This window comes from Convolutriloba macropyga, chromosome 9, assembly GCF_964194025.1.
Source record: "Convolutriloba macropyga chromosome 9, txConMacr16.3, whole genome shotgun sequence".
In the NCBI taxonomy this organism is placed as follows: Eukaryota; Metazoa; Xenacoelomorpha; order Acoela; family Convolutidae; genus Convolutriloba; species Convolutriloba macropyga.
In genome coordinates, this window is record NC_134476.1 from 49,062,689 (window position 1) to 49,075,161 (window position 12,473).

The window sequence follows — 12,473 nt, forward strand, 5'->3', positions numbered from 1 at the left end:
AATTGACAAGCTAGAATTGTCAGATCTGTTTTGATCTATGTTTGTAATTTCTCAACTCAAAAATTATCCGGATGTTAATGCGGCGCTGTCATTTTTTAAAACATTTTTTTTGCCAACTTGTATTTTATGTTCGAAAGAGACCAGAAATTTCTCTAATCGATGATCAAAATCTGGCAGATCATTTGTTCTTGCACATGAAGGCCAAATAACATAAATTCTAGTTTCAATGGATCGTCGTCATGGTATTTTTAATCTTCAGCATTTTTTTGAAAATAGTTTGTAAAACTTTGGGTTCCTCCTGTAATTGTTGTTATCTTGCATTTTTTTTCTTATTCTCTGTAATTACATGTCCAATTGGTTCTCTAGACAATAATGTCAACATTTTAATTATCTTTTATTTGAAAGCTTATTGTTGTTATCATTTTGGTTTTGGAAACTGGCTCTAAAATACTATTTTTAAAAATTGTTTTCAAATTATTTAATATCTTTTAGAAGCTTCCCACGTTTTTTCTATGTCTGCCCGTTTCTAGTGCAATTGCAAGAGAGAGAGAGAGAGAGAGAGAGAGAGAGAGATCCCATCTTCAATGCTCTTTTGTCTTTCTTATAATGGTTTTTTGACTTTGATAATACGATTTTGCGTACCATTTTTTTATTTCCGCACTTACCCATATTTGGAGGTCTTGTTTGTTTCCCTGTCCACTAATCCATATTAATTTCAAGTCAAATATCATTTTAATGGCGCCGAATGAAGGCAAAATTGAATTTACTTAAGGTTTTAGCGAGTAAATTTCGACTTCAATGGCTTCGACACCGACTCTCACAAAATTGATTCGACTTTTTGAATTTTGCCTCTATTTGAATTTTTATAGTTGAATTACATTTTTCTTTAAGAAAGTTCTCAATGGAGTACCACGGAGTTGTGCGGAATTATACAAGAAGTCATTTACTGGTTTCAGTTCATAGCTGACGGTTTTCCTGACTTTGAAATTAAGTGTTTTTGAAAAGTATAACCGCATTTTCTAAGTTTGCACTTTTTGTTGTTTGTCTACAAGTTAATTATACTCTGTTTTGTTGAGTTTTTGCCTGATGTGGTTTTGAATTTGTTATTAACTTTTTTGAAAATTAGATAGACATTGAGTTTGAGTCGTAATTAATGCTTGTTGTTTTCAATTGATTTTGTTATTTCTCTTGTCTCTTAGTCTTTTTAAGATCTAAAATTATGGGCGTTCGAATGCGACATTATTCATTTTGTTCGTTGATTTGAGTGATTTTCTTAACTTAGTTTTCAGTCTCTTCCTCATTTTGTAGACAATTATGTCAAAAATGTGATTGAGCGGGGTCTTAATCTTATGTGCGAACGCACTTTTTTTCGAGCCTTCTTTTACTATTGAACTTCATCTTTTAGACTAAGAGGCAGAATCCTTTTTGTTTCGAAAACTGTGCTTTTACCAATCATTTTATTAAGAATGAGTTTTTTATTCTAACAGAGAAAAAAATCTCTTCATGTTTACTTTTTTTTCATTTTTTTATCATAAAAATGGAAGAAAACCCGTTTTTTGGAGATATAAAATGGTGAAATCTTCGTACATTAGCCTTTCGTAAACTTAATTGATCCTTTTCTTTTTATTTATTTCTTTATCATCAATTGGACCCGTCAGTTTTTTGATCTTGTAGTTCTAGACATTGTAAATCTAGACAACATTACAACTCTGACCATTTTTTATAACTTTTTGCTTTGTATGAAACTGTTTTTTGTCCAATAAGTGAAGTGATGCTCTTTGGTTTTCCAGCCAAGTTTATGAAGGTACTTTTATACTTTTTTAAATGTTTCTGTACAATGCAACCAGCCAGATTTTGAAAAAGTTGTTGTGTTCATTGAAAGAGCTCTTCGTTAAGCGTGATAATAAATAAAATCAGGGAGACACAAATTTTAAGTGGACCGAATAAATTTTTGGTTGGCATGTAAACAAGGTGCTTTCCATCCACGCTAAATCTGATTTATGACACAGAATGTTTTTCGTTTTTTAATTATCATTCGAAAATTTTTTTTGCAGATTTCATTGTTACAATTTCTTTCCGTTAAGTAAAAATTTACAATAAATTTTTATGAATGTTTTCAATTGCCGATAAGTAGTTTGAGATATCTGTGGAATTTGACTTGCATGTATAGACTTTCATGCGTTTCTGACCCAAATTTGTGCCGTTACCTGAGAAAACAGTCAAATAATCTAAAAATTTACTAAAATTTTCATAGAGAATGGAATTTGAGTTAAAATGAGCAAGAAATGTTATTGAAGAAAACTGTTTAACGGTTGGCTAGTTTCGATCATTGGGAGTGTTAACTCTTATATTTTACTACCTTTCAATCACAACTTTCATTATCAGATTGTAACTATAACCGACAATTCATACGTCTATGTTTTGCAAACTTTAAGGAACAGAAAAGAAATTTTCTCTAAGAACACTTGTTGTTTGTGGATCAAATTTTGGGCGGTTGAGTGAAATTTTCCCATGATATCTCAAACCTGACTGAGGAATTCCCTTCAAAGACTTCTCTGGGCTTAAACTTCCTAACTTGCATATTCGGAGTCACCAGACCAAAAGACCCGCAGAGCCATAGCTTGTTATTCAGGCTAATCCGGTTAACAAAACAGACTAATTAGCCCAGATCCAAACAAATTACAAAACATAAACAAAAATTAAAACCACAACCGAGTCTGATTTACAAGCAAGTGAAACTAGTGAACTTTAGGGCTTTGGGTTCAAAATGCAGAAAATGTGTGAACAATTAGAGAGTAAATTATCAAAAGGTGAATCTTCATGCTAGGGCAAATCCAAAGTAAACTAAACGGGTTTATATAATAGCTGAGAACTGGAGTTATAGTGGGAAAACAAAAGGGGAATGCGGGATAGTACACAAAAGAAGGCAGGGTTAGAACAGACTCTGGGTTGTTGTGAAGTGTGAACAAATGGTTAAATTTGAAAAGTGTCTGATTTAAATAGCTGAAACTAATGGCAGAATTGCAGAATGAAATGAAGCAAAAAAACTTTCTTTCAATGACTGCCTTGTCATAGTATGAAAAAAAAACATAACAATCATTTTGCGATGGTGCTCACTTTGCCCTCCAGCTAAATCGCCCAACATAAAAAATTAGTATATACTTATGAGCTATTGAGATAATTTACAGCTTCAGGAGTATTGCAATGTATTTCTTGTTTTTTTCTATTTTACCAGTTTGGAAAAAAACAGTTTTTAATTCTTCAAAAAAATTTTGTGCCGTTTTTTTACATTCCCTTGACAATAAATTATTGAAAGTATATACGTTCAGATGTGAGCTGAATGCTTAGGAGTTAGACGCAATGTAATCATGGGTGTTTTTTTTAAAAAATTTGTTGACTAATTTTGCAGTTTTGTTCCAGAGCATTTTTTAGCCCTCAAGTGACTTTGTGAACGCTTTCATTCTTGTTTTTTGCGTGAACTAAATTGCTCGTTTTGAGACCAGCAGTCTGTTGCGATTATAATGTCAGTTTTAAGCCGGAAATTTAAAATGCCTGTAGTGAGTAAAAGATCAGACTGCATCCGATCATTGAAGGGTCGATGATCCCTTCACTTGTCGGTTCTTTTTGCGTCCATTTTATCTTAACTCTCTGAATTAATTTTTACGCCTGTCATTCGATTACAATTTTTCCGGCCTCAGCTGGTTTGTTTTTAGTTTTCTCCTGCGCTATTTTGCATATATATATATATATATATATATATATATATATATTATATATATATATATTGCATTTTTTTTGTAAACAAAATATTTAAAAAATCAACTTTAATAAAAAAAATTGATTTCTGATCAGATACATGTGCTAGTTAAGATATGCTAGTTTTTTTTGCGATTAATTTTTTAAATAATTTTGAAACAGTTATAGTCTCAAACAACAATAAATAAAAATTTGCTTTTGGATTTTGCTACTATTTTTTGCCATTCGTTTCTCAACCTTTTTTCGTTATGGAGAGTGATGAGTAAAGAGGCATAAAAACCTGGCCTGTTCAGCTACACAAACGCCAAGTTAAACAACTGTTGTAAAAGTTGACTGAAAAACATTACTCTCGCGGTTGTTTTCACCCCTTGTTTGTTTTTCACTTTTTTTCGTGTTTTGTAAAACATGGCTTTGTCTAGACTTCTGATATTTCCTCGAAGGTGATAACAACAGTGTTGTACTTTTCAGTAAGCAACTTGTTGCAATTACCATAAATATGTATCTCACGCCTTTTTGCCGTTTGTTAGACTACTTTTTTCCGACGTTTCTTTTTCACCGCTCTACTTCTAGTAACTCTGTTTTCGGAAAAAGCTATTGGGATAACAAGAATAATCCCAAATTAATCGCTATCGAGTTTTTCATCGATAAGTTATGAATTTGTTATGGCAAAGAGTTGGTTTAATAAAATTTTCTGTGAGATTAAATTTATCTGACATACTCACTGACAACCCACGTTGACCAGACTTGGAAAACTTACTAAGGCCTTACTACGGCACCGTATAAGTCTTAGAAAAAAACCGTACTAAGTTTTGCCAAGTTTCCTACGGCACCGTACTACGCCCGTACTAAGATTTATAAGGTGCCGTGCTAATGCCATATCAAGACTAATAAGGTGCCGCAGTAAGGCCGTACCAAGATTAATAAGGTTTATAAGGTAAAATAATAGCTGGAAAATTGTCGGAAAGGCTTGTTGAAAAACCCGACTTTTGAGACTTTTCCAGTATGTTCTGGGTGTGTTTCCCTCCTCCATTCTCATCCGGGCTGGGGACCGGCTACGGCGGAGCTACAAACTAAAGCTATAGGAGAATTGAGCGGAGCACTAGATAAAAAAAACTAGGCTCGAATAGCTCTCTTCAAAACAGACAACGCGCCATACTAAGTTTTGTAATTTTTCGTAGAAGTGAAAAGTGCCAAAAAGTAGTGAAAAAATGACTTGTATGAGATAACCGTTGTTTTTAAAACCAGTTTTAGGAAGGTAGACTTTAGAAACTGGCAATTACGTCAATTGGATACGGTACCGTAGAAAACTTATTATGGCCTTATACGGTGCCGTACAAAGTTTTGTAAGTTTTATACGGCAGCGTATACATCTTCTTAAGTTTTCAAAGTTTCGTCTAAGGTGGGCAACCTGGGAAGTTACAAGCTGCATGAACTAATTCCAGCTTTGTACTGATGTAATTTGAAAAGAAACCTTACAATTTAAAAACAATCTCAAAAGCAAGCACAAAATCAGATTAAGAACATTTCATATCGATAATGATACATAGAATGAATTTGATGTATTTTGGGTTTCGTGTGTTTTCACAAGTTTTCTTTGATATCTGAAGTTTTTGTGTAGATTATGAGGTTGATTTTGAACCCTGGCGAGTTCAAGCTTTGCCTTAATCACCACCAACACTCAACATGCTGGTATTATAGCTTGTTATATGAGTGAAATGTGAATTTTGTTGACTTGAAATTGAGTCAGAGAGAAAGCCATACTAGTAAATGCCAATTGAACTGCTGGTCCAGATCAACACCCATTTACCCAGACAACTGGAAAATTTCTGAAAAGTGCCCAAATTATTGTCCCCCTTGTCAGATGAAAGGGGGAATGGGAGGCATATCGTTGACATAAACCTTGAAACGTAAACTTAGATACAGCTATCTTCACTTTTAAGACAGATAATCTGTTGAGTGAAACATGGCTGGATTTATATGACCATGGCAATTAACACTCAAATACACTTCCATACTTCTTAAATACATACAATCTATATACACTGACATAAGATTTCAACAAAAGTTTCTAGCAAGGCCAGTGCTTAAAGATTCCTATAAAGTTTTCAGGTATATTAAACAAACGCGAGTAAAGTAGTTCAAAACCAGTCATTAGTAAGTCTATAAAAATCTATATTTATTTACTAGGCAGGATTAATTTCACCTTTAGTTCAATGTAAGATACACAGATTAGCGCATAATTGCCAACAATAATAAAAATTATCATTCTTGTTGCAATTTTAGGTTTGTAAATATTGAAAATAAATGAGAATTTAATGAGAGAATTCAGATCCAGACTATATAAATAATAAGATCAAAAGAAAGAGTGCATTGAACTTTCAAGCTGGTCATTAAATTCCTATCTTTTTCGTTGCATGTGATACTTAGAGTTGAATTAAAACAGCTATTGTTGCAAAAATTTGCTTGATTCCTGTAAATAACGGCTACTAAGTTATCATAACGCAAAAATGCGTGCGGATGCTATCTTGCTAGTCTTTAAATTTGTAAATGCTCGTCAATATTCTTTGAAGATATTACGCTAATATTGACAAAAGTTTTTTTTAGATCTGGTGGCTTTTCAAAGGTTTATAAAGCCAAAATAAAGTGAATAAAAGAAAAAATTACACCCTCCAATGGTTTCATGATATTATACCCAATGCTAAAACACCCATCTGACTACCTTTAATTTTGTCGTTCAATAGTCCGAGTACAAGTCAGCACTCCGTACTGAACGCATCAAACTTAAGTTGATAATTTTATCCCGTTTTTTTGTTGTGATAGATTCATCTCAGGTCCCACTGGCCGTTGAAGCATGGCATGTCCATGGCCTGCAAGTCTGAAAAGGAACTTGATTAAAATACTCAAAAACATTCTAACTCAACTCACTTAAATAATATTATGTTAAATAATGGATCTGGTTGTTTTAACTATAGGCATAAATATCGGGTTTATTTTGGTTAGTTCGTGCAATTGTTTGTTTTGGCATTGGGTGTTCTGATCGCCTTCCACATTATACATTTAGTACTATGAAACGTTTCATCTGGCTGGCAAAACTTAATTGGTGTCTTGATCAGATTTTATAATCCTCAGTTTTTCATTGTTTTTAGTGAAATTTCCTACTTCTTGAGAATATGGCTCTTAAACGTGGGAAGTTATGGGTATCCTCAATTTGAATTTGACAAAAATGTTGAAATGTTGTTCCATTTTTCTTCTATATCATCAGTTTTTTTTCCGGTTTTCCACCGTAGGAAATTTTCGGTATCTTAAACTTCAAACGTAGAATATCTTTGTTAGTTTTCATTTCAAACATAGAAAATGGTCGGTATATTCTGTTTCAAACTTGACGATTTATATGAATACGACCTTATGTAATTGTTTTTTTACGATCATATCAATACCCCGTGAATGTGATTTCACGAATTAAAGCCCCATCAATGTTCAACAAGTCTGTTACATTTTGAAGGAAGAAATAATGAAGTATTTCAATAAAATTCCACAATATTTAGAAAACTTTCTTCATTATTTACGTCTGAAGTTTTTGAAAATCGAATATCAAAATGAACGTTATCATATGGCTTTTACTGTATATAGAACTGTATTTACTGTATTTAGAAAAAAAGGTAAATTCTTGCCCTTCAAACCGAATAATACCGACGCTCTCCTGTGTTTGAAACCGAACATACCAACAATTCCTACGTTTTTAAGCCGAAGAGACCGGAGCTTTATTACCTTTGAAACCGAACATCAAAGGCTTCTTGCATATATTTTAGGTCATATTTTTTGCGTTTTATGGCATCGGCATTTTTTGTGTGCCTGGGTATTTTCATAGGCAAAAATGGTCTGGAAAGGTATTTTCATAAGGATTCTTGAACGAGGACCTATTAGTCAAAACCTATTAATAATGAACATATATACATAATCGCATTCGTTCTCTTAATACTGTTACAGAAAAGTACTAAACAAGCAAAAGGTATGTTTTTGGTAAAAATACCCTCACTAATTACGTTTGTTTTGTTTGGCTTGCAGGAACTAACTCTCAGCAGATATCCCCGAGCAAAGACAAAACAGCGGAGCTGAACGACGTGTTGGTCGCAGTTGGGGAGAAGTTCAATTTAACCTGCAGGTACAAGGGATTCGAGCGAAGTTCAGTCATGGAGATCCAGTGGCAGAAAGACAGTTTCCCTCTCATCTCAGCATCACCAGGAATGAACAACAGTTAGTTCACTTTTTGCACCTTTTCTGTTATTAAACCCCCCCCCCCCCCCTCCCTTCTCTATTCGCAGTACCATGAAATGAAGAACTATTAAATTGTAGGACATCCTTGTATAGGACAAATTACAAGGACTAAATCTCCCCCTCCCCTCCCCTATTGTATAGGACTAACTCTCCCCCTCCCCTCCCCTTTTGTATAGGACTAACTCTCCCCCTCCCGTCCCCTCTTGTATAGGACTAACTCTCCCCCTCCCGTCCCCTCTTGTATAGGACTAACTCTCCCCCTCCCCTCCCCTTTTGTATAGGACTAACTCTCCCCCTCCCCTCCCCTTTTGTATAGGACTAACTCTCCCCCTCCCCTCCCCTATTGTATAGGACTAAATCTCCCCCTCCCGTCCCCTCTTGTATAGGACTAACTCTCCCCCTCCCCTCCCCTTTTGTATAGGACTAACTCTCCCCCTCCCCTCCCCTCTTGTATAGGACTAACTCTCCCCCTCCCGTCCCCTCTTGTATAGGACTAACTCTCCCCCTCCCGTCCCCTCTTGTATAGGACTAACTCTCCCCCTCCCCTCCCCTTTTGTATAGGACTAACTCTCCCCCTCCCCTCCCCTATTGTATAGGACTAAATCTCCCCCTCCCCTCCCCTATTGTATAGGACTAACTCTCCCCCTCCCCTCCCCTTTTGTATAGGACTAACTCTCCCCCTCCCGTCCCCTCTTGTATAGGACTAACTCTCCCCCTCCCGTCCCCTCTTGTATAGGACTAACTCTCCCCCTCCCCTCCCCTTTTGTATAGGACTAACTCTCCCCCTCCCCTCCCCTATTGTATAGGACTAAATCTCCCCCTCCCCTCCCCTATTGTATAGGACTAAATCTCCCCCTCCCGTCCCCTCTTGTATAGGACTAACTCTCCCCCTCCCCTCCCCTTTTGTATAGGACTAACTCTCCCCCTCCCCTCCCCTTTTGTATAGGACTAACTCTCCCCCTCCCCTCCCCTATTGTATAGGACTAAATCTCCCCCTCCCGTCCCCTCTTGTATAGGACTAACTCTCCCCCTCCCCTCCCCTTTTGTATAGGACTAACTCTCCCCCTCCCCTCCCCTCTTGTATAGGACTAACTCTCCCCCTCCCGTCCCCTCTTGTATAGGACTAACTCTCCCCCTCCCGTCCCCTCTTGTATAGGACTAACTCTCCCCCTCCCCTCCCCTTTTGTATAGGACTAACTCTCCCCCTCCCCTCCCCTATTGTATAGGACTAAATCTCCCCCTCCCCTCCCCTATTGTATAGGACTAACTCTCCCCCTCCCCTCCCCTTTTGTATAGGACTAACTCTCCCCCTCCCGTCCCCTCTTGTATAGGACTAACTCTCCCCCTCCCGTCCCCTCTTGTATAGGACTAACTCTCCCCCTCCCCTCCCCTTTTGTATAGGACTAACTCTCCCCCTCCCCTCCCCTATTGTATAGGACTAAATCTCCCCCTCCCCTCCCCTATTGTATAGGACTAACTCTCCCCCTCCCCTCCCCTTTTGTATAGGACTAACTCTCCCCCTCCCGTCCCCTCTTGTATAGGACTAACTCTCCCCCTCCCCTCCCCTCCTTAGAACAAGGGAATAAGTTATGACTTGTATTTTGAATTGACAACCCAGTTAACGCATCCCACAATATTTATATCATTACACAGCAAATCACTTTTTTGTGTTAATTATATTCAGCACGTAAGCTTGGTTTAGGGGTCGCAAATAAGGAACACCATCTAAGCTGGGTTAGTAGCACAAACGGAAAAGATCCCTTAATTTTCAAATTAATATTTCTTTTCCCGTAAGGCCATAATATTATGGTGACGTTCTGGTTAGGTTTGCTATGTAACTCTATATAGTGAAATGACTAATATAATATAATTAAAAGTTTCGTATAATATATATTGTAAGTACTTTTTTCGCTGCAATTAAATGTGTTCAAATTGTGACTTATTCACCTGTTAAAATTATTTTGATCCAACTTCTTGGTTATTTTTGACCTGATTTTCCCCCTGAGGTGGCAGGTGGTGCACAGTTACAGATACCTCTCTCATGGGCTGGGTTTATGTCGAGAATTGACTAGGAAATTTCGAATTTCTTGAAAATCGAAAGTAAAAATTTGAGCTCTTACTGCTAAAAGAAATTTTGGTTTTGAGCTATTTGTCTGATATAATTTCGGAAAAATGAGCAAAATGGGACCCAAGAGCGAAATCTGCCAAAAAAACTACTTTATTTTTTGCCTGTTATTTGAATTAAAACCAAATTTGCACCACATCAGGCCAAACTTCAGAAACAATAAAAAAATGAAAGGTGTTGAGCTGAGAAATTAAACAGCAGAAAATTTCCGTTTTTACAAAGTTGGTTTTACTTGTGATCCATAAGGGCTTTTCAAAATAATACACAATTGGTAGAAACCAGGCGATAGTAAACAGTGTCAAAAAATTACTCAAACAAATTATTGACAAAACGTTTTGTAAATTAAATCAAAGACAGGTATTTGTGAAAAATGAGTATACCTATGAAATTAACATCATTTATATCAAAAAAGCTTAAGAAAATTTTCATTATTTGACATAGCAAAAATAACATTAAGCGCCTCCAAGTCAAAGCTTTTGATCCATAAGTTTTGAGATCAAATAGGAAACTTTTTTTCGCGCAGAGCTAAACTATTATACTTTGCAAATAAAAAATTTTGCAGATTTATTAGAGAAATTAGAGACAGCAGCTGTATTTTTATTTAGAGCAGATCTTCATCCCATCGTTTAAACTTTTTTGGTTTTTTGATTCAAAACTAGTGTCTCTTCATTTACATCAATTGAATAATTTTTTTTCTAATTTCTGCCCTGTTTATTAACGCCATTGTATTTTTATTTGCGTGATATCAGGTAAAAAGTTTTTAAAAATCACCAACTTGCCACAAGAAAATGAAAGAAAATTGCATATAATCTGCTCTTTTCTCTTTTTTAAAATTTTGTAATACATACAGACTTTTGAAACTCCAAAAAAAAATCGATTGAAAAGTAATAAAACACAATAGTTAAAAAATGATAAAAATCAAACTCTTCCGACATTGTCATTTTTTAGGGACGTATTGTTATGTAAATTGAACTATTAAATAATTGGATTAAACTAAGACTTCAATCTCATATTTTAAAAATCAACGATCTTTGAAAATGAATCAACGGTCTTTGACAAGAATGCTGCATTGGAAAACAAAGAATGAAAACTTTTGGGAAAAGATTTCTGATTCAAAAGTCGGATGCAATAGATGTGGACGGCGTTAAAGAAAAAGATTTTGATCTTAACAAAAATAAAATTTTCAGAACTGAAGTTGATTTTCTGCAAATCCAATGATTTTTTTTAGAACCCCGAAAGTTTTAATACTTATGTCTTCTGAATTTTATCATCAAATAAATCAAATCTCATTATGCAGAAAAGTAAAGTAGACTTGATCAATAAATCTGATTGTTTTCAAATTAAATATTGCATGTGTGGTTCTCTGGAAGATTTTAAGCACTTCTACGTCCCGTGATGTCAAAAATACTATTTAATTAGCAAACCTAATGCAGCTTTGCAACATAGAATTTAACCAATTAATAAATTTGATGATCGCTTTTGCAACTCAACAGAAGGATAGAAGGGAGGCTCAGGAACTTCTATATTTTTCTGTGAAGCTCAAACTCAAGTTTTTGAAACAATTAAAATATAACTGTATCTTATTGAAAAAAAAAACATCATTTGTGAATGTATGAGTATTAAAGCATTGGGTGTTGTGTCGAATTCACCAAAAAAAAAATGTTCCCCGTTTTCAGTCACAGTTTTACCGAGTGCAAAAAATCTCCGACCTATAAAGTCAAGTTGACTAAAATTTTCTAAGAATCTACTGTTCACTCTAAAAGAACATAGATCGATTTTTCAGTAACTGGATTGTTTAATTTAGAAGATCTGATAATTTGGAATGAAAAAAACGTAAACTCTAGTTTTCAATAAATGCATTGAAAGCTGATAGCACACATTTCCAAATCAATCATTCTAAAATATTCCTTCGCGCAAAGTTATTTTTCAGGTTTCAGAAACTTCTTCAATTTTCCGCTTAAAAAAGTAATTGTTAAGACGGAGTTAGATAAGCTGAAAATGCTTTTTATTTATTTGACTAATTTTGGTGTAAACGGGGTTAACTATATTGGCAAGCTCAACCCTTGTAATTAATTGACAATTTCGTTAATTCAAAATAAAACGAAAAATACTGCCAAATTGTTATCTTTGATAATTTCTTGATTACTGAAAATTTTTTACAGATCCAAAAATGTGACTCTTTTGAAAAAACGTTTCTTTTGTAAAGTTTCGTTTTTTCAATGATCATTCTTACCAAAAATTTGAAGGAAATTTGAGGAAGAAAACAACAGCAAAAATTCAACTTGTAAATTTTTTGTCGAATTTTTTTACCAAGATA

The 12,473-nt window shown here is 35.1% G+C and overlaps 1 protein-coding gene across 14 annotated transcripts in view; it reads left to right on the plus strand.

Annotated features, from left to right (window-relative positions):
• The window catches only part of LOC142345818 (uncharacterized), a 401,292-nt gene that overhangs the window by 123,547 nt on the left and 265,272 nt on the right, over positions 1–12,473 (plus strand). For all 14 annotated transcript variants that reach the window (XR_012759357.1, XM_075398196.1, XM_075398205.1 and 11 more), the window contains one exon: positions 7,822–8,010. Coding sequence is in view for 13 of the 14 variants with exons in the window: in XM_075398196.1 (XP_075254311.1) it covers positions 7,822–8,010 (189 nt within the window). In the remaining variant the exon portion in view is untranslated. The remainder of the gene's footprint in view (positions 1–7,821; positions 8,011–12,473) is intronic.